At 46.2% G+C, this 21,920-nt stretch overlaps 1 protein-coding gene across 1 annotated transcript; it reads left to right on the forward strand.

The window, feature by feature from the left end:
- The first annotated feature begins 6,119 nt into the window (after window positions 1–6,119).
- Window positions 6,120–18,325, forward strand: MOCS3 (molybdenum cofactor synthesis 3). The gene is made up of 13 exons (XM_061559048.1): window positions 6,120–6,276; window positions 8,000–8,138; window positions 8,287–8,379; window positions 8,841–8,961; window positions 10,178–10,252; window positions 11,230–11,347; window positions 11,749–11,857; window positions 11,989–12,051; window positions 12,383–12,552; window positions 12,820–12,867; window positions 13,527–13,623; window positions 13,782–14,030; window positions 15,343–18,325. The coding sequence occupies exons 1-13, from the start codon at window positions 6,223–6,225 to the stop codon at window positions 15,498–15,500; spliced, it is 1,494 nt and encodes a 497-aa protein (XP_061415032.1). The 5' UTR covers window positions 6,120–6,222; the 3' UTR covers window positions 15,501–18,325.
- The last annotated feature ends 3,595 nt before the right edge of the window (window positions 18,326–21,920 follow it).

Consider the following 21,920-nt stretch of genomic DNA (forward strand, 5'->3'; position numbering starts at 1 on the left):
GTTTTGAAATTTGGACCAATTGCTTAACAAATTTGTATCCACAAATTCAAAATGCTGTGCATAAATACGAGGCAAAAAAGTTTTTTTTTAAACGTTATTAATGGTTGTGCAAGCGATGCATGAGATTCGGAAGCCACAGTTACGCAAGTTAATACGAGGCTCGTGTTTAAGGTGAGTTATGGATTGGGTCTGTGGCACGCTGCGGGTGGCAGTGATGCCCGTGTCCGGCAGGGCACGCCAGCGTCGCAGCCTTGCCTCTCTCTATGGGCGATCATTGTCGAGAGACTCTTGGGTGAGCGCCATCACCCATGTGGACACGAGTGTCCTGAAGGTCGATGTAACGCGAGGCGCTCAATACCTCATACAATTTACCGGGCATTTGGCTTCGATTGGGATGGTAAAGATCCGCAGTAGCCAGCGTCGTGCCGCGACCACTTTGGTGATGGCATCACTGAGCCTATCCGAGAGGAGGCGTAACTGTATACAATAGTATATTTGAGCAATAGTAATTTCTTAAAAAAATGTTTTTTTATATATCATAATAATCAAGACAGTTTTTTTTATACAACACTTTCTGTACCTCCACATTTAGCTCCGGCTTTTCGTTGAATAATCACCAACAGCACTTGTGTTTGTGGTGTCACGCGGCGAGTTGATTTTGTTTGGTACCCTGGAAAAACTTGATAACCGACAAAATCGAATTTTCCAGAAAGTAGGCTTTTGTAGAGAGCAAGTTGAGTTAGTGGATGAAACAAGTGAATGATTAAGTTCATTGAGCATTCACCTGTGCGGAGATGATACACTAAAAAAAACAATCAGGTTGACTGTGAGGTATATGAAGCTAGCATACATTTCCTTTAAAAATATGGGTTATCAAGTGTTTTTTTCTTCCAGCGCAAGACCTAATTTATATTGGTCCAGAGCGTGGATTGTTAAGCATCTCTAGGATGAGCCCCCAAAACTCGTGGCCATGACTGTCAACAAAAGTGAGACATTGGCAGGACCACTGCCTGTGCACGCAGGATCTAAAGCAGTCTACTGTGAGAATGTCAGATGTCCCCATTTGATCTGTCTGTAGCATTTGGTACGAAGCAGAGCTGAATGCATTTTGCTTGCTAGCATACCTACATAGTCCTTCATTCGTCCAGGTAAGACTAAACCAAAAACTTGCTAACAACTTTTCAAAGCTCACATTTGTGCAAATTGTTGACCCACGGTTTTTTTTCCTCCATAAAGAGTGCTATATACGTGGCTTTCTTTACCGCTTTAAGTTTGTTTTGCTGTATTTTATTGTACCCCGTTATAGATGTTGTTTGAATGCTAGTTTTCTAAAGTGGCCTCCTCGTCTTCTAGGACGTTTGAACAAAAACACAATGAAGTGGTCAGAGGTTCAGGATTTGCCCAACTTGCCATGCCTCCTTCAGCCTTTGAATAACTCCAGACAATAATATAAAGCTATGCAATTCGCCACGTTCTCACGTTATACCGGACTGGGTTAGATGTGTTACACGCAAGCATGGACTTGAGTGACCTTGAGCCGTAAACGCAAAGCTATATCATGGACCTGCTTCGATGCCTTTGGCTTATACTGTCACGTGAATACTCCCAAACCTCAGCGCAGGGCTCATAGCAGACAACCTGCTATGGCTGCTGGGCAATTGTACCATGACAGGCAACGTGTCTGTCTGAAAGACGAGTTGTCTGTCTGGACTCTAAGCTCATAATATCCAGCAGTGTCATGATGGGTCGTCTAAACCGTGCGTGCAGGTTGCACGGCAGCTGCAAGATTCCCATTGTTCGTTCATCCCGAGCAATTCGCAGTAAAACAAAAATGTCCAGTCGAGTCTGGTACTCGGCGCCTTATCAGCCGAGCCATGCTTAGCAACACAAAGGCAGAAGTTTCGAGTGGCTTCGTCACTGCAGGTTCATGTAGGTACACGGATCACACATTCAATGGGACATTGCTGTGATGGACCAAGCGTGGAAGAGAGCGTGACTGACATGACGGGCTGTCATAGGGAATTGGCATGTATGCCTCACCACTCATCCATGCAGGCCCGGCCATTCAATCATAAAACCATGCACACACCAGCCGTTTAATAATACACCGATCCACACTCAACCATGCATGCACACTCAATAACGCTCAGCCATATAAACTCGGCCATCCGCATTTTAACCACGCAACCATTCACACTCGACCCACATGGAACCACTTCCAACGGAGAGTCACCCAACCTTCCACGCTCAACCACTCAGTCGTCACATCCACCACCTTGGTTTGCAGTTGGTACGTAGAAGCAAGTGGAACTCTGGAAGCGTGACGGACACGTGTGCTTTCTCGCATTGTATTATTTACCAGTTAAGATGGAGATGTACCCGGCTGTGGGGAGCTTTCGGGCCTGCTAAGTTATTACAGTTATTTGCTACATTTTACTCGTCTGCAGCTATAGTATTTTTTGTTGATTTTAAAAAAAAATTTGCAATCACACTTTCAAGTTGCCTTTGCAGCATGGCTGATTGCCTGCCTTTCATTATAATAAAGTTACTTTAATATATACGGCATCAGCGGCAGTAGTTGTGTCCTCATTTTATGATTGCGTCTGCGAGTGGAACGTTGATTTTACATTTCACGACAATGTACAGTTTTAGTATCTTTTAAAAGCCAGTTGGTTCTGAGAGCCCATTGTGGTAAGACTGACTAGCGATTCGCGGTGTAAAGGCGCATTAACATTGATATTCTAAAGCTCGCACACACGCATCAAATCGTGTGTGGCGTAAGAATCTATTTTTCGATTCGTACTTGGAGCCCACTCGTCCCTCCGGGCGTGATATCACGACCACGTAGCCAGCCAGCAAAACTTTTATAATTTTAGTCTATGCTGTATGCAATGGGTGCACGCCACTACTGCAACCGCTAGAGACCGCCACAATCGATTTGCTGTATTGAGAAGTAGCTGACATAACTCCGATGTACATATCATTGGACCTCCTTTGCCAGTACCAAAATAAAATAACAGGGTTTTCCCCCTTTTTCCGGCAACAAAACTGAAACCTTTTTACAAGATTCATGTCTGCATTAACCACAATACCTGCAGTCAAATGCAAACAAAAAACACGATAATATATGCATTGTCCTTTAAACTGATTGGTCCACACTAAGGGACGGATTTCTTTTGAGCCTCAACCCAATTGGTGCTAGACCAGAGCCATTTGCTGGAATTCCATACTGTGTGATGTACGCATTGTTTTATAGTATGATACTTTGTGTACATGTACATCCATTTTGTTACATCTACTGCTGGATGAATACCTCTCCACGCCGTGCCAGTCATGAGTATATTTGGCCATACTTTACCACACTGGTCAGTGCGGGTTTGATGAGGCCGATGAGTTTGGCATGTCTGGGTTATTTCAACAACACTTTGTTTTCATGCATCCTAAGTGCATTTTTTATTCCACAAAATCTAAAGCTTACAATGTTTTAGTTTTTTATCCTATTCGCATATATAGGATGAGTTTGTTTGAAAGGGCACATACAATTGCATTCATCCCAGAGGTTTTAGAAATTGTTTTTAATAGAATAAAGCGCACTTATTCAAACAAAAAGGTGAATTGTAAACCCAATGAGGGCTTAACCACAGCGCCCGAGGGTTTGCATTACTGTGAGTGACTTTGAGCCAGCAATGGAGGCTTATTTCTTAGCTTAGAGCTCCGTGCTCAAGAATTCCCTACATATTATCTGCATGTTCTAGCACGCCAGCAAACATACTTTAAATGACATGTAATAATAACTAAAGTACTGCAAATCAAGCTTATGTCATGCTTTGCACAAACAGTTCCAAGGCCCCGATGATCTGAACACCTATAAAACCACAACTGTATGTCAGTAAATGAAAACTTTCAAAATGGGGAAAATGTGTACAGCATTTACAACTACAAGTTTAATAAATAACGGCAATACATATAATTGATATGGTCATAAACTACAATTTCCTCCTCCACATGTCAAGGCTTTGGCAATCTTCCAGTAAACATGCAATATTGGTCCAACGTTGGCATGCGGTGGGAACCGTTGGGACCAAGGTTGGCTCAACGTTTCATCATCATCATGTTTACTGGGCTTGTGATGACTGCGGTTAACTGGGACAGCTCGCAGCTGTGTTATTGAAGATGCCACCCATGATATCGAATGTCACTTGCTGACTCGTCCCTACTGTACATCTGTGACAGAGCTTCAGAGCGCATCGGATTCCTCCAGTCTCAATAAAGATTCCGATTCAGATTTTTTTAAGGGCTACACATCTGAAATTTGGCACGCGCCGAAGAGTTGATGCTTCAACCGAGATAGTTCATAGGATTCCGTCAAAGGGCAGAGAGAACCTCCATTTATATGTGCTTTGAAGAAGGGCCATTGCCCAAAACGTCGCCTTTTATGCATTTTCTTTTAAGGCAGTGTTATTGAAGAAAGAACCAAAGAGTAATATGTTTAAGTTAAAAAAGAAATACTTGTAATGAGCTGTCTTATGTTAAACGAGCTTTACTACCCGGCTTCGCCCGGGACTTGGATTTACCACGCCCGGCCGCCTTTGTCTCTCCAGTGGCGATGTTCACACACAACACCAGTTACTCGTTTGAGGCTGAGTCGACCTAGGGGAGGCCCAGGACCGGTTCAAATAATCGTCACCGGTGGTGGGCGTGAGCGAGAATCGAACTCGGGTCACTCACTTACCGTGCAAAAAAATACATATTGAGCTCCCCCTCCAAAAAAATAAGTGTATTTTTTTTTATAATTTTTGCATTCTGTACAATCTGGAAAGAACCCACATGGCAGATTTCAAGTTTGTTGCATGTCGGGAAGTACGCTAAACATTTTGAGCAGACACACATAATTACAACTTGGCCCAATTATTATATTTTGGTACTGGCAAAGGAGGTCTAATGACGTTGAAGCATTTTCATAAAAAATAGAATTTAAAACCGCATTTTAAATAAGTGTTGTTCTTTTACACTGTTGTTGAAAACACATCTCATGATGGCTGTCAAGGGGGTCCCATCTCGTAGCCTTTGGCCACGGGGGAGGAGGAAAGGCACTCCTGCCCCCACGCAACTGGAACCCATGAATCACTGTCCCGTATAAAGTAATCCAACTGCATATCAACCAGCCGAGTCCCCTCTGCTACGTGTTAATGCGTGGGGTGGTAATTCACCAATCACTTATGGCGCAATAACCACAGCATCATCAACACGCCGTAACGCATGTCAGTTTAATACCTAGTAGGCTTTCGCGAGAAATATTATCCAAATAAAAATGTGTCATTAAACCCGCCATGGCCAATTAGTATTTGTCACGAAAATGGATGATGATGACGACGCCAGCGACGCTGTGGATATTGAGACGGCAGCCCAGCAGACTGCAGCTATCACGCTGCTGTGCTGCAGCCTGACACTGCGCCTCTTGACGAAATCCCTATAATGCGTCACCTGTTCGACTGGGTTCAGTCGGCGTTTGAACCTAGCGGACACGAGACAAACTTTTTCAAGGTACGCAACTTCATTCTTTAATGCAGCCGGCGGTGGACTATCTGTTTGCTTAAACACGTTAATATTATTATTAATCCTTGATCGTTTCTGCGTGGATTAAATATCGGCCGTTCTATAGGATTCTGGGGTGGGGGGGTCAACCGTACGTACGCAGGGGGGAGGGGTCAATTTTTTACATATTTTTGCGTTACATCCTAAATGAATGGACCCTAACAGGTACCGCGATTTCTTGCACCCAAAAAGTGCAGGATGTCACGCGCACGCACGTGCGTGCACAATTTATGCTGATCACCAAATGAATAACCCATTGTGACGTGTGAGCCAATCACGTGCGAAGGTCCGAGAAAGGGAGGGGCGAGGTGGAGGAGGCGGGGCGGAGAAGCGGGTGTGGAGAGGGAGGGGTGAATGTCAATCCGCCATCTTACGTAGGGAACCTCGCCCAGTTCAACAGCAGCGTCCAGCGGGCACGACGCGGCGCGTCTCGATGGCGTCACGAGCGCGTCACCCCCTCCACCTCCACTGCCATCGAGATTAACGCGCGGGGCGTCCCTGAGTAAGATGGCCGCGAGCTTGAACTCGCTCCGCCGTGACAGTGGCAACCACCACACATCACCACCCACACGTGCAGATTTGCTTGCTTTGGCTGCTGCTACTGGGGCGTAGTTGGGAGGGTTACCCATGGACTCCAACGCTCCGGGAGGTGCCGGCGAGAAGCGGGAGATGCTGGTGGTGGTGAGTCGATGCCCTCTGTGTAGCCAAACAACCCACACATCCAGCCCGCTCTGATCCACAGAGGGCCTGGGGTGGAGGCCCCCCCCAGGGGGAGCGGTGGCCGCGTTCGTGATTACGTTCGCGTCTTGATATGATGCGCTGCAAGAACGCGATCCATTCATAGACCACCTCCACGGGTTGCTAATGATGACCCCCCCCCCCTCTTACGTACTTCTCAACGGAGTGATTGATTGTCTTGTGTACAGCTATGCCTCCATGTGTCAGATTACAAACTAAAAACACTTGTCACTGACACTGCATTAATATTCAGTGTGCAAAAAAATGTTTACGTTTCTGGAGATGGATCTTCTTCGTAGCACACGACATGTGAGAGTGTTGACGTTCAACTAGTGTTTTGATATTGCTGGGATCCGTCTATTTCTATTGTGTGACATCTAAACATGGCAAATTAGCGGAGTTCTGGTCATGGACTCGTCCCTGCCAGAGTAATGTGAAATTGCCACTGTCGGTTGCGAGTTCAAAGCCCGCTTTGGGGATTGATTCGGCCACTAATCCTGCCAGGGTCGATAAAATCGGGCACCACTTTGTAGGGAGTCACGTTGTAGGAAGGTGGACTTTTTAGCAGCTGTTGGTGACCGGGTTGAGACCATCATCTCGCTACACATGAGAACCCACTTTAAATGACGGGAGGCTTCAACACGGATTCCAACTTCGGTTCCACAGCGATCAATAATCAGCGCTTTGACGCAAAGATTTCTTCAAATGCCAATTTGTAATTCTACCCACCCATATACACCAGCTGACCTTAATATTGCTTATTTCTCTCGTGAGTGAATGCACGTAGTACTTACGGTAAAATAATTGATAAAGTGTCTTGACAACAACTACTTTAAATACTTCAAGCTTGCTCACCTGTAGATCAGCAACTCTGTAAACGCTCCGTGTATCCCGTCTTGGATAGTAACCAGGTGACCAGTAGATGGCGGTACAGCAAGAGGGTTTGTGAACCATCTCAGACGCACAGTTTTTGTCATCCTTGCATTATTCGTGGGTTGTTTCTGGTGCTCCTGTGGGCAGCAGAGGGCAGTGCAACATCTACCGGTGGACTCTACAATGCTTTCACGTCTATAAACAACAAAGATCCCCCGTATTGCCTAAACAGGCTTTTGGAGCACGTGCTATTAGCGAGCACCTGTACAGGTGACACAGCGCACGAGGGGGTGGGTGGCCAGCACCACACGCGAGCGCATTTGTCTCCCCAATGGTGATGTTTACACACCACACTAGGTACTCATTTGAGGCTGAGTCGACCGAGGGGAGGTGCAGGATTAGTTCAGATAATCTTCACTAGTGTTGGCCATGAGCGGGAATATAACTTATTTTCTTGGGTTCATACTGCAATGCGCGAACCACTTGTATTAATTATTATTATACAATACATGTACATACTTGCCAACCCTACCGATGTAAGCAGTGGGTTGCCAATTTTGAAACCCTATTACTGCATACTCATTTTCAAAGCAAAAATGTGCGTCCATATTTTCCCCCCCAAAAATTTAATTAAGCAGTATAATTAGTTTGGAAATAAGTACTTCGTGAAAGGATTAAAAAAATCTTCAGTGTACCAACTATGCAACTGGGCATGTTTGTGTGTCTTTGTGTGGTTGTGTGATGGACAGTTTGACACGTGAGCTTTTGTCACCCCTGGCTGCGTGTGTTCCAGAAGCCGAGCGGCGCGCCAGCTCTGGCGGCCCTGAGGGACGTGCGGCCGTTGCCACCGCTGCCGGAGAAACGCAAACTGAACAGGGCCGACATTGGCCGCTACAGTCGGCAGCTAGTGCTGCCTGAGCTCGGGGTTAAGGGTACGGGCCTTTCCGCGACACTGTGATCACTCCACGTGTCCCATTGGCCAATTTATAGTGCACGCTCAAAGCATTTGCTCAAACAGTCAAAATATCTCGAAATTGGAGGATTCTTTGTCCCTGTGCGTGTGTGTTACGTGACGTCTAGGGCAGCTGAAGATTTCAAATACATCAGTGCTGGTCGTGGGCTGTGGTGGCCTCGGCTGTCCCGTTGCTCAATACCTCGCCGCTGCCGGCATTGGTAGGATTCGCTGCTGTTATTCTTAATAATAACTATCACTGCCTGTGAATTTGGGTGGGATACACGGCCAGGGTGGAGGGTGGGTGGGCGGGGGGATGTATGACGTCAGCGCGACGCACAAACCCGACTCAACACTGTGGGGATGCGGGCAACATCATCTCGTGGATGTGCGCAGTGATGTCACTACCGCACACTTGCCTGCTTGCACTCCAAGCAGCCAGAAAAATACATAATATGATCATCATATTTTCATTGAAATGTTGCTTAAAGACCTCAGAAACTGAAAGCACCTTCCTTAAAATTTCACCTCAAACATTTGAAAGGGACCACCAGTGGTAGCACAATGTTGCTTGGCACTGCAAGTGAGCATTTCTATACATCACATGGCCACTCATTTACAGCACTGCACCTACAGTCTGTGTAGGTTACATGAGATGTAATATTCACCTTTGTGTTCGCAGGACGTCTGGGCCTGGTTGACCACGACTCGGTGGAGCTGAGCAACCTGCACCGGCAGGTGCTGCACACGGAGCAGCGTGTCGGGGTGGAGAAAGCCGCCTCTGCTGCCTGCGCCGTTGCACAGTGAGTGGGGCCGGGCAGAGGTCGGGGGGTTGTGTTGTATATGTCGGGTTATGAAATTTTGATAAAAATAAATTTTTTTCATGAAGATTGAGAAATGCATAAATTGCGGAAATTATGCGAATGTGTGAGTGTGTGCATACATTATGCTAATTATGGAGATAATCGTATTACTTTATGATAATGTTTACGATTATGTTAATGTGGGCAGTTATGATAATTAGTCGTATCAATCGGGATAAAAAAATTATTCTTGCTTAAACATTTATTGATTATCTCTTAGTGTGTTATGTTATGTTATTAAAAAATTATTGGCCGAATTATTCTTAATATAAATTTGGAATAAGTATAACCCGTAAAAACAAAGTTTTTCACTCTAAATCCTTTATATGCGTGGCGGCTAGAGTCCTCTCGTCCTCTGGCTTGAGATGGCTGCCACCTATGGGTCAGATGATTGTCTGCCAGTATTAAGCAATTGTTAATTAAATATTTAATTTGTTTTCCCTAAACAGTGTAAAAAAAAATTTCACGAACATTAATTGTCTCGCACAACGAGTCTGTGTGCAAAATGTCAGCTCGATTGGATCACGGGAAGTGGGTTAAAAAACGACCGAAAGATTTGCACGGTCGTAAGTAAGCAAGCAAGCACGCAAGCACGCAAGCAAGCAAGCGAACTTAATATAAAGGATTTAAAAATATATTCGCCTGTGGAGGACGCGGGGATCGATCCCGCGACCTTTGGCATGGGAAGCGAGGGCGCTACCAACTGCGCTACTCCGCCACGGCCTGTGAAGGGGTTACACTCTGGGCTCTTACACTGTGACGTTCAACCAAAGCCATGAATGAGTTCTATTTGAATATATGTAAAATAATTTTTTTTGCCTAAAAAGTGTAAAATTTTGGGAATTTTTTTTCACGAACATTAATTGTCTCGCACAACGAGTCTGTGTGGAAAATGTCAGCTCGATTGGATCACGGGAAGTGGGTTAAAAAACGACCGAAAGATTTGCATGGTCGTAAGCAAGCAAGCACGCAAGCAAGCAAGCGAACTTAATATAAAGGATTTAAAAAGGGGCATAAATACAACAGTTGCCGGGAAGGGAGGAAACGTTATAGAAATGCAAGGTTGCGGTGTCTGTTTTTGACCAATCCTAGTGCTGCGTTGTGCACATGTGCTCGCACCAGTGATGTACTGCTTGTGGTTTGTCACCAAAATCAGACTGAACTCGACTGTGGAGGTTGTGCCATACCACCTGCTCCTGTCTCCAAAGAACGCTCTGCAACTCGTACGACAGTATCCTTGGTGAAAATGTAGATTTTTCTTTTGCTCCCGGTTATATTTTTGTGAAGTTATCCATGGCATTTCAGGAGACGAAGACATTTCCATTCAGATATCTTGCAGCAAGGACTACACGGTATCAGCTAGTGTCCCCAAACGGTGATGACGCAGAAATACTTTTGGAGGCCGCGTAGCCATTGAATAAGAGATTTTAGCGCAATGGGCCTTAGCTAATATAAACCGACTGACCAATTGAAGCCATTTCAGTAGCCTCTTATTTACACTTGGTGGCGTACCTTTTATATGCACTTCAAAGAGGATTTATTGTACATCGGTAAAATATATATTTTACATTTTCAGAGCCGGAATACTTAAATTTATGTGATTAACCAGATTTAATATAACATTATTTTGTGGAATCAATTATATTAGTTGAGACCATACATTTATAACCCGGTTTAATCATGGATGGATGAAACTTGGATTTAGAGCCACCTCAAAAGTACTGGCTTGTGCTTGACATTATTCACCTGAGCCACCTAACCACTCATTATCCCTGTGCCGTTATCTTTGGCACATGCATGAAAATCCGTGCACAGGGTCACATGGACTCGCATTCAGAATGACTTGCATAGGGACGAAACAACACATACACATATGAAAGCGTGTGCTTTGATAAATACAGTGTGATTGGCAATTAACGATTCACTACTGAATGATTCAGGGTTGTGGTTCATTGCAAGATTGGTTATTTTTGTCCCATTTTGTTGTACTGTTTGTATTGTTTTAATGTCATCCATACAACTTTATTCACAGAATTTAACATTTGAATATAATTTCCACGATAATTAACCATTTCTCACACACGATTCAATACATATGTGAGGGTGACATAAATTCTAATCCACGAATCATTACATTCCAACTTTTGAATGAGCGCAAGGGTGTGGGATAATAAGAACGCGACACCGGTTACTTACATCACGGGACAGGTATGATGTGGTGGCCGACTGCTCGGACAACGTGGCCACGCGATACCTCGTCAGCGACGTGTGCGTCCTCGCGGGGAAGCCGCTCGTGTCGGCAAGCGCGCTGCGCATGGAGGGACAGGTGATGCATGCGTGACCTTGCGGCGGTGACGCGCAGTCCCATCGCCAGCCGTGTTCTCGGTTGATAGCTGTGCCGTTGGGTTTGAAATCACTCTATCGTTTGACAGTACGATTCATGCATAACTTGTGTATAGAGCAGGTAGAGCGAATGTGCGGTAGTTGGCATACTGTGCTGTGAACCCCGAGACCTGAGTTTGATTTCCGCTGTGCCTAACATCCGTGGTGAGTGATAACTGAACTGGTTTTTGCTTCTCGTGTGCCATGTAGCCTTAATATGTGCGTGCTTAACAATCCTTGCCCCAACAGTTTGTTACAAGCTACATGACGGATCTTTGAATGTACAGATGACGTTTGTGTGTGTGTGTGTTGGTGCGTGCGTGCGCGTTCGTGTGTGCGTTTCAGCTGACCGTGTACAATCATGAGGGCGGCCCTTGCTACCGGTGCCTCTACCCGACTCCACCACCGCCGGAAACGGTCACTAACTGCGCAGACGGGGGTGTGCTGGGAGTGGGTACGGACGCTTTGAAACCTGCAGCTGGATACGCGCATTCATGTCTCTTGAGACCACTGTGGTGAATTTGTATCTTCCCCTCTCCACCAGTCTCCCGGTGTGAGTGCAGCTGCTCTGTTTACTTGTTGCAGTGCCTGGAATCATGGGGAGCCTGCAGGCACTGGAAGTGCTGAAGGTTGCTGCCAGCATGGGCTGTATCCTCACCTTGTGTGTGTGTGTGTCGTATGTCGGTACTCGTTTGTGCGTGTGTGTAGCATGTAACTACCCGTGTCCACAGCATACATTTGTGACATTGTTTGAGTCACTTTTCCTGAGCTGCATTTCACAACTGCCGCACTACTACTACGATCACTACCGCCTTCAATACCACTGCCACCTACGCCATCATCATAATATTCACCAACCATCACCACCCCTGCTAACACCACTTATCACCACCACTACCACGTACACTTTCACTGTCACCACCATCACTGCCACTGCAACCACCACCATTGCCGCCGCCATCATTTACCACCGTTGCAGCCAGCTACTCGGGGCGGTTGCTAGTATTGGATGGGCTGGAGGGGCGGATGCGCTCCGTGTCATTGCGAGGACGGCGCGTGGGATGTGCCACGTGTGGGGAAGCGCCGTCCGTCACTGCCTCCAGCCTGCCTGACTACGAGGCCTGGTGCGGCGCCGCCGCCACCGACAAGGTGATGTTAGGCACCTCGGTTCTTCCCTGGCTGTACGCGTGGCTCGTCAGTGATTCGATCCTGCATGCATTATCCCAGGCTGTGCCAGTCATTGTTGGCTGGGCCTGAGAACATTAACTAATAGTTGAGAATCTGGTTTATTTTATGGGTGTCTGCCTGGATTTTAACTCAGGATCTCACTTGTGCCACGTCAGTACTTGAGCCACCCGTACACCTCTGCCATACATATTTTTAACTGCCAGGATTGTGTTTTTTGTGTGTTTGCAGTGCCGAAGATTGATGCTGCTGAAGAAAGAGGAGAGAGTAACGGTGAAGGTGAGTGCGGCTCACGGTTAATTAGACATGTTAGGATGCATCTACGATCCTTCGCTTAACATCGATTTGTGCACGTCAGAATGTATTGTTTACGTTTCATGTAAAGTATGTGCCAATGTAATTTGTGCTAATGGTGAGGGAAAAAAACTGAACTGACTAGACAACAAACATATAACATCGAATCATTAACCACAAATCTTGGAAATTCACCAAAATATTCGGGCTTGGAACGTTACCTGCCAAGGGCCGATTCTTAATGTTTTGGGTGAAAGAAAGTCCGGTGTAACGACATTGTGGTCACCGGGCCATTGTGCAAGAGTGTTTCATTTCACGTCTGATTTTTGTGTTCATGGGAACATGGAGGTCAAGTGGCGTGGTTGTGATGTCACGTGGTTGTTGCTTGGCGTTGTGTTCTTGGCATGCGTAGTGTGGTTGCAGAACGACGTGGCTGCACAATGCTTGGTTGTGTCATGGTGTAGCGTGGTTGTGACAAGATGTGGAGTTGTGTTGTGGTGTTGTTGTGATGTGACGTGGTTGTTGCTTGGCGTTGTGTTCATGGCATGCGTAGTGTGGTTGCAGAACGACGTGGCTGCACAATGCTTGGTTGTGTCATGGTGTGGAGTTGCGTTGTTGTTGTGGCGTGATGTGGTTGTGCGTAGGAGTACAAGGCGCTGCTGGACGAGGAGGTGACGCACGTGCTACTGGACGTGCGCCCCACCGTGGAGGTGGACATTTGCCATCTGCCGCATTCCCTGAGTATCCTGTACTGCGACGCAGCCTTGGGTCCTTTTACCGCACACGCTCTTCCGTAGCGATCTTTAAGCAACAAAACTCACCGAGGCGTAACACTGCGTACCTACTTATTGCACGAAACTACACGAGGAGGAGAAACGCCTTTAACTTGCGATCCACAGACATACCCCTGAGTAGGCTGGAGCGGTGGAACGCGGCCGGGCCCGGCCAAGAACTCAAGACGCCGGTGGAGTTTGATGACGATGCGGGGCTTTCCGAGGTGGTGGCCAGCGCCGACGGGCTAGGGTTTGGAGGACGACAGTCGTCGCCGGAGGCCAGATCGCCTGGACAGGGAATGGAGCTGCTGCTGGAGAGGATTTGGGAGGAGAGGAGGAAGGCAACCGGCGGAGGGAGTGATACCGAGTTACCAGGTGTGATTCCACTGGGGGGGAGCAGAGCTTGACACCACCCAGACTGCAGTCGGTGGAGTGGGTCGTCCGTGACGGGGCTGCACTCGGGGAGTTTTTGCACTGCAAATGTCGTAGCCCTCATAGTTCGGATGACTGAATGCGAGTGAGTTTGACCCTCGACTTAAATGTTTTTATTTGGTGTTTAGACAAATTCCTTTCCTTTTAATGACAAAAGACCTTCCCCCCCCCCCCCCCTCTTGCCATGAGTTGCGATCCACATTTTGAGAAATGCTGCTCTTCCATTCTGCATTCATTTGATGTCTACACATCTTATGTACAATACATATCAACTATATAATAGTTTTTTTTTTAAACAATACGTAAATATATTTAAATGCGTTGTTTTGGTAGGCAAGACCAGTTATCGTATTTTTTAAGAATGTCGCTGCAGGTAATATTCAAATTTTATATTTGCTATGACAATGTATTCAGTGATTATATGAAAAAAATACGAACACAACTGGAACAAGAACCCGAGCAATGGCTTCTTAGACTGTGAGCCTTAGGATTTAACACTAGAGGGCATCAGAAGAGTTAATCAGCACATGTATATGTTAATTTCAGGTGGGCGAGTGAGCCAGTGGATGGCTTCAGGAGTAGCCTGGGGAATATCTGACATGCTGCAAGTGAATGATAGAAGCAAGCATTGGCGTTATTATGTGGTCCATGGTATACAATGTCTGGACCCGGCACATGACGCCCAGTATACATATCACTCTGGCTGTGGTCATGAGGCACATGCCTACTCCAATCGACCAGTGAGTCTGAAAATATTCAGTGAGAAGTAAAGCGCTGGAAATGGTGATAGCAGCTACACTGTGCGCTATTCTTAAAGACCATTTATTGCATTTTACTTTTGTCTACTAACCCCTAAGGCCATGTCCAGGGCTGATTGCCAAAGCACAGCCTCATGGGTGGGCAGCTGAATGGATGTCTTCAATGCATCCGCTGAATTTCCGAGGTTCACAATAGTTCACGGTGTGGCCCGTGGTCTGATCAGGATTTCCACAGTCGCATGCCGTCGCTGGCCTTTCTCAGATTTTTACATTGGAATAGGTGGTGGCTGCATCCTGATGCAGGCTATTAGCTTCAGCGCACCCCATTGCTTTTGAGAGGCAGGTTCAACTTCAGGAGTTCATTTGTTAACGGCGCCACTTGGCGGGTGAGTATGCTGCTGATCCTCTCGCCACAAACTCGCTCGCGGTACAGTGCCCTGTAACGGGCGAGCACGCCACTGATGCTCTCTTGCCTTCCGCCGCTGTCCCGTGTGCAGTCTTCACAATCTGCAAGCAGGGCAATGACTCCCAGGTGGCCGTGACGCTGTTGCGGCGGGCGCTGGCGGACGCCGGCGAGGCCGTGAGCGTGCGGGATGTGGCCGGGGGCCTCGCTGCCTGGGCCGCCACCGTCGACCCTGACTTCCCCCAGTATTGAGCAAGTGCCACGTAGCCACCTGAACTGAGAGATGGAATCCGCGTGAGGTCCTCTCCGAGAGTGGCCTGTATTGCTGAAGATTATGTGAAGCAGATGTGGGGAGTCCACGGTTCGCAGATCTGACACGACCTGCTGGAACACAAGGACGACCACTCAGAAACGGCCCCAAAACAGTATCCATCACTGCGGGTATCCTAGCCGCACGAATTGGGTACGAGAAAGGGAATATGTTTGACCTGACAACAACACCTTGTTTATCATTTTTGCGTGCTTCGTTCTGTCACTGTACAAGCCTCTTGCAGCTACAGAAGTGACCAAGTGAGGTGTGTGAGTGTCAAAGTGTGGTGCCACCACCCCCCCTTCACCAGTGTTTGAAAGTCCTACACGGCCCTGCTTAAGCAAAAGGTCCCCCACCCCTGCCCTAAATGGTCTGGGTTGTGAGACTGCCAATCTTGCTGGACTGCCAGGTGGCCAGGAGGTAGCACTACAGCGAGTGGGTTTGTGAACCCATCTGGATGGACTTTTGAGTGTTATTGCCACGTATGCCGTGGTGAGTTTTCTCTACGTACTCCCAACTTTTAAGCAATACACTCTTAAAGAGGATTGAGCAATGTCGCTTGCAGAATACTTATAAAAAAAAGTACCGAGGCCCATTGAGGTCTTCCTGGAAAAGTAAATATTCTCTTAACATTTTACAGCTGGATTGACTTTTGGGAAATTCCTACATCTTTAATTGCTTGTGTTGTAAAAGAGCAGTCATTTAAACAATTGTTTTAAGCTTTTACAAGTTTACCCTTTGGCAGGCACACACCTGATTGAATAGTTCTCACTGAAATGAGTTCACTTTTGTGATAAAGACACTCTAAGTGTCTTGATTATTTAAACTGACTGAAAATTATTTCATACACTTTAATATCTGAACGACAAAAACCTAAATAAAAAAAATGTAAAGCAAGTGAAGGTGAAAGCAATGGGAGTGTCCCTCCCCTGTTGACGTTTCACTCCCACATCGATAGTTTGTGGGTGAACTCAAAATATAAAGCACATTCCCATTAATTTAAGACAAGAAATACATGGCATGCATCAGGAATCGCTTTGGGCTGTGTTAATCGCGGTTGGCAGTCCTCAAATTAAGAGATGCATTTGCAATTAGAGGTTCTGTAAATCCGAAGTGTGTAAGCCAAGTGGTATAAATTCCACGTGTCAAGGAAGTTTATAGCTATTACAACTGCTGTTGTTTCCTGCAACAGGGTACGTATTTGTATGACCCAGCCATTAGAGGTGCTTCATTTGCCACAAAGTAAAAATAAATCTTAAATCACGAATCTATTTTGTGGCACGGTTCTTTCTATATGACAGCATCTGGTGCCTTCCTACTAAAGTGCTTATTTTATCAGCCTCCACGAGGCACCCCCAAAAATTTGCATTTGAACTTGTAGCTCCTTTGGTTGTGAGTCAGGGGTGATGATACGTAGCAGAATCCAACCTGGTTTATGGTATTAAATTATGAACATCTAGCTATTGTAACTGCGGGTTTTGCCACATCAGTCTTGTCAGAGCAAATGCCATCGGAGAGCAACGCCACACATTCAGCGCTGCACTGTCGTCACCACTTGCCTCATCCAGCGTCACTGCCATGACGCTGGGGCGTGGTGCGTGCGTCAGGCTGCACGTGCTCTCGTAGCCCTTGGCGCGGCGAGGTAGAATTCGGGCCGCTATCCAGCCGCGAGTGGGTACGTGGAGGCGTGCGGCACAAATGCCATTCCTGAGCAGTCCTCCTGGCTGCCTGAGCTCGCCGCGTGACAGGCATTGTTCTCGTGACGAGGATTCGCTCGGCCGCGTACGGCACTTAGCCTGATGTGACGCGTGCCGGCATGTCGCCGAGTTACAGCCGGGTGTGACGGCGGTGGTGGCGGCACATGCCTGAGATCCATCAGCTAGCAGGCGCGCTTGGCGAGGACAGATGGAGTCTGCGAGGTACCTCCTCGCATGGTGAAAACTGAAACAATTCAAACTGCTCACCGCCTCGGTCATGAACGTTGCATTGTCATCGGCCGTGATAAATCTTACGGCTGCATCAAGGCCTCCCCAAGCCGTTGCCATGCATTGCAGCAGAAATGTTTATGGCTGCGGCAGTAAATGGTTTAACGATGCATGGATTCAATGGTTAGTATTGATTCTTGAGCTCACGATTCGTCAAATCACGCGTGTTATTGATTTTTTTTGGTTTGTTACCTGTAATAGGTTTATTGGATCCCCGATAATAACTAGAGGCGGCTGCATTCACCACAATTTCAAATAATAGAATAGATTGTCGAATCCATTTGCAAACCTGAATGATGGCAATGCATTGAGTTGTGAGGTGGACAATCAATACATATTTTCAAAGTTTCGGTTTTTAAAGAGGCGTCTGTTTTAGGCAATACTGCTAGTGGGTGTATCCCCTCCTGGCACTGGTTTCCTTAACAGCACTGTGCCTGTGAGTGCCCGGCTGCCTTCCCGCCGTGGCCCTCGAAATATGGGAAATGTCCCAATTTTTTTAAGTAACTAAACATAAAATAATTTGTAAAGGACCACAAGAGGGATGTAGGCGCCACGGTGGCGAGATGTTAATTACCTCGCCTGGTATACAGGAGGTCGTGGGTTTGAGCCCGACCCTGATGTCTATATATTTGGAGTTTGCATGTTCTTCCGTGGTCGTGTGGATTTTTCTGTCCTCCGGTTTTTCATTCCACATTTAGAAACATGCGTTTCGAGTATTTGGCTGCTGTTCATTTCCACACGATAAGCCACTTTGCTTAGCTATTATTTTTGGCCAGGTCGTTTCTGAAAAAGAGCTATATAGTTTTCAGTGGGCCTTCTGTGGTAAAAAATAAAATAAATTGATTTCTCAAGAGCCCCTCTGGAGGATATTTTCTCATCTCTTCACACCAGTCAGACGTCTTGATAGTGGTGGGAGTAGTCCACACTTTACCCAACCGCACACACGACCTGCCGACGGCCGAGATGTATACACATACTCCTGGCTGGAGAGAGGTGGGAGGGATTTAAGAAGTGTATCCATTGTTTCAACTTCCATGCCAGAGGTTCCAAAAAAATATTAGTTTTTTTTTACAGAGTATCACATCCTTTTTTTCCGTGGATGTAAAAATAGGTGACATTTGTTCACAAGACGGTTTCATAAGTCCTTTCCGCAGGTGTCACAATTTTTTTTAAAATTTGCGTCACTGTTGCGAGAGCAAGTGTTAAGAATCTTTTCTGTAAAAAAAGACATGGCTCTTACATTGCACACAAATCACTTGTGCAACTGCCCTTGTCTTGGGGTGGGTAAGCAACCTTTCAAGGTTTTTTTTTTATTGCTATTCAGTTCTCAAAGCAGGCAAAGGGTTAAATAAATTTCGGGACAACGTCCTGTATCTACATTCATCGCATTGTTGGCTCAATTACACAGATAAACGCTGGAGTTTGCACGATTAATATTTTTTCACATTTCTCATGGGAAATACTAAAGAATTTGCCTGTCCATTTGTGGTGGTGGTGGAGGAGAAAAAAGTGTAAGACTTGTATATAAATAATAATGTGCAGCCTTTTGTCATACCACCGTGTCGGTTATGGTGCCGATGCTCTCATCTACACACGTGGAAGGTAAGATCCAGTTCTACCTGTCACTGCGCAGTGGAACAAACAATGGGACACACGGTCAGCGACTTGCGGTCCCATCAAGAGCATTGAGTGGCTGCACCACAGCAATCCACCAGCTCGCAGCCAACGCCGTTGAATGGATACAGATCCTAGATATAGATATTTAACTTTAATTTATGTTAATACAATGAGTTGCTTATCTCTGCAACGCCATGCGAGTGACTAATAAGTGAAAACATGTTACACCATTGGAACCTCATTTGCCAGTAAAAAATATAATAGTTTTTTACCCTTCTATCTGGCAACAAAACTGACACCTTTTTTTGCTTACCCCGAGCTCTCATACGCTGATGGTGCATTGTCTTTGAGTTGTGCGCCTTTTGGCGTCATCTGGTCCAACCCATGTGAGACTAGGCTCTAAGGAAAGCTGTCTCGGGTGTGGACCAATCAACTTCAAGGACAGTGCACATTATCAGAGTTATGTTTTTTGTTTGCATTATGACTGCAGGTATTGTGGTCTATGTAAACATGATTCCTTGTAAAAAAAGGTGTCAGTTTTGTTGCCAGATAGAAGGGTAAAAAAAACAATTATGAAAACATGTTGTTTTAGCACAGTAATTGGTGACCAGGCTGAGACCATCAACTTGTTTTGAATCTGGGATCTCTGTGACACTGTCTCAGTGCCCTGCGCCAGTGTCAGTGACACCTCCGATTAGCACAGTTGGATACGTACGGTGCAAACAAAGTTCGACATACTGAGATCCCAGTTTCACTGAGTCACCAGTTGAGAGACCATCGGTGTAACTTTTCACGGGTGGAGGGTCGATAGTCGCTGAAGACTATTTTTAATCGCTTGCAGCCATTTGCCCGTCAAAGGACGGGTGTATTGCAGTAAATCTTAAACTTGTAAGCGAAAAGCAGACCGCGACATGATAGTCATTGCATCAATGCGCGTGCAATTTGTAAGGGCGCGGTGACACAGACCTATTTCATTTTAAGGTTATAATCCCTTGTTCATCAAGACGTCCTTTTTACTTTGATATCTCAACAGCGTGACGGAGACCGCGTGACGTGTGAGGGTTCTGCCTTTGTAGTGAGGGTTGTGAGTTGACGCCGAGGAGGGGGGAGGAGGCGCCTCGCCCCCCCATGTGGAGTGACGTCAGCCGCTAATTATTATGAATAAGGGGGGGGGGGGGTCCATTTGGAGGACGTCACCTGCTCATGAATATTAATGAGGGGGGCTGGTCGATGTGTAGTGACGTCACGAGTGTTAAGGACAGACATTCCTGGGTGATTATAGTAGTAACTCGCCTTTTTCCCGTCCTTGAACGGAAGCTGTAATATTTACGAAAACATTGAGCAGAGTATAATTGTATCTTGTGTAAATGTAATGGCAGTGAATTTTGCACAAAACTAAGTAAATAAACACTTCATTGCAGTTCACTGTAGCGCTGTATATACTGATCTTCAATTTGTTCAAATTCACTGCTCTGATACTTTATTCTCTTCTGCTTTCGGTCGCTGGGGTTGAAATTAATTGGGAATCGATACAATATCTGGGAAATCACCGATAAATGTCTATTTTACCATAATTTAGAAGCATAAATTAGACTTACCTTTTGTCTCAAGTGCTGAAGAAATAAAAACACCAAATCCACTTTGTTGCTGCGTAGAATTATTTATTAGATTCACTTTCAATAAAGAAACGTGAAACTTTAAGCGAATTTGCGAAAAAAATGATTTCTGCTCGAACTTCTGCGTTACACACAAACATACATTCTTGGCTCATCATAGTAGTAATGAGTTACGGCACAGGATAACGTGACCTATCCTTGCAAATGATGCCAAACTAAAAAACATTGTCAGGGAAGAGTAGTGTTGGCTCGGAGTGATTCCTTCCAAACTCAGCAGTGGCACCCAGCCCTGGCAAGTTGTAGGAAATAATCCAATCGTGCAGCTATTTTTCTTCTTTGCCAAATGTGTGGTCATGGCTTGCGATTTAAGGCAAATACGTGAGAAAAATACGACTCGGGGCGGGTGGGGGGGAGCTTCAGAATCCTTTAAAAAAACAATGTTGGTCATGTTTGACCTCGGAGGTGTTTAATTCTGGAGCTCTGTTGGGGCAGCTGTTATTATAACCAGTCATATCTAGTTCAGTCTGACTGACAAGCCAGCAGTGAGTTCCAGTAAGTGAATGAGGTGCCACGAGGTATCCTTTCCATTGCGTAGTGTTCTGCATGTCGTAAGAATTTCATCAGGTGACTCGGTCTCCTTTGTCTCCGGCGAAGTGGGGGAGGTGAACATACCCGGCTGTCGGGGCAATACCTGTACGCACGCATCTACAGCGCGTGTGGAATGTAAATAAATTGGGCACCACTGACAGCACAACAGCTACGGCTTGAACATGTAGGCCACGAACAGTGACCACGCAAAATCACGTGCCACCATGCTTAGAAGGAAAATGTTTTTGGATCGCGTAGATTTGTGAAACTGCCAACTTTAGGCCGGTGCCCAATATTCACACCCTCGATTAAAAATTCCAGACACTACTGTACGAGCAGACCTTGACCTGTGCAACTGATAACGGCGTGTGACAGGTAGTAAAGGAAGGGGGAGCACTCATGAGGTGTGTCGACATCATCAGTACTGGCCGAGGTGATCTCATTGACTTGAACTTGAGGTGCCCTATCCAGCCGAACCCTTCGGAGCTGCCTCTTGAGTCCATGGGTGGCATGAATGCTCTTTCGGGGGATGGGGTACGTGCCTTTGCCTGTAGAT

The sequence above is a fragment of the Lethenteron reissneri genome, chromosome 25, assembly GCF_015708825.2.
Source record: "Lethenteron reissneri isolate LAM-NWPU_2019-01 chromosome 25, ASM1570882v1, whole genome shotgun sequence".
Lineage (NCBI taxonomy): Eukaryota > Metazoa > Chordata > Hyperoartia > Petromyzontiformes > Petromyzontidae > Lethenteron > Lethenteron reissneri.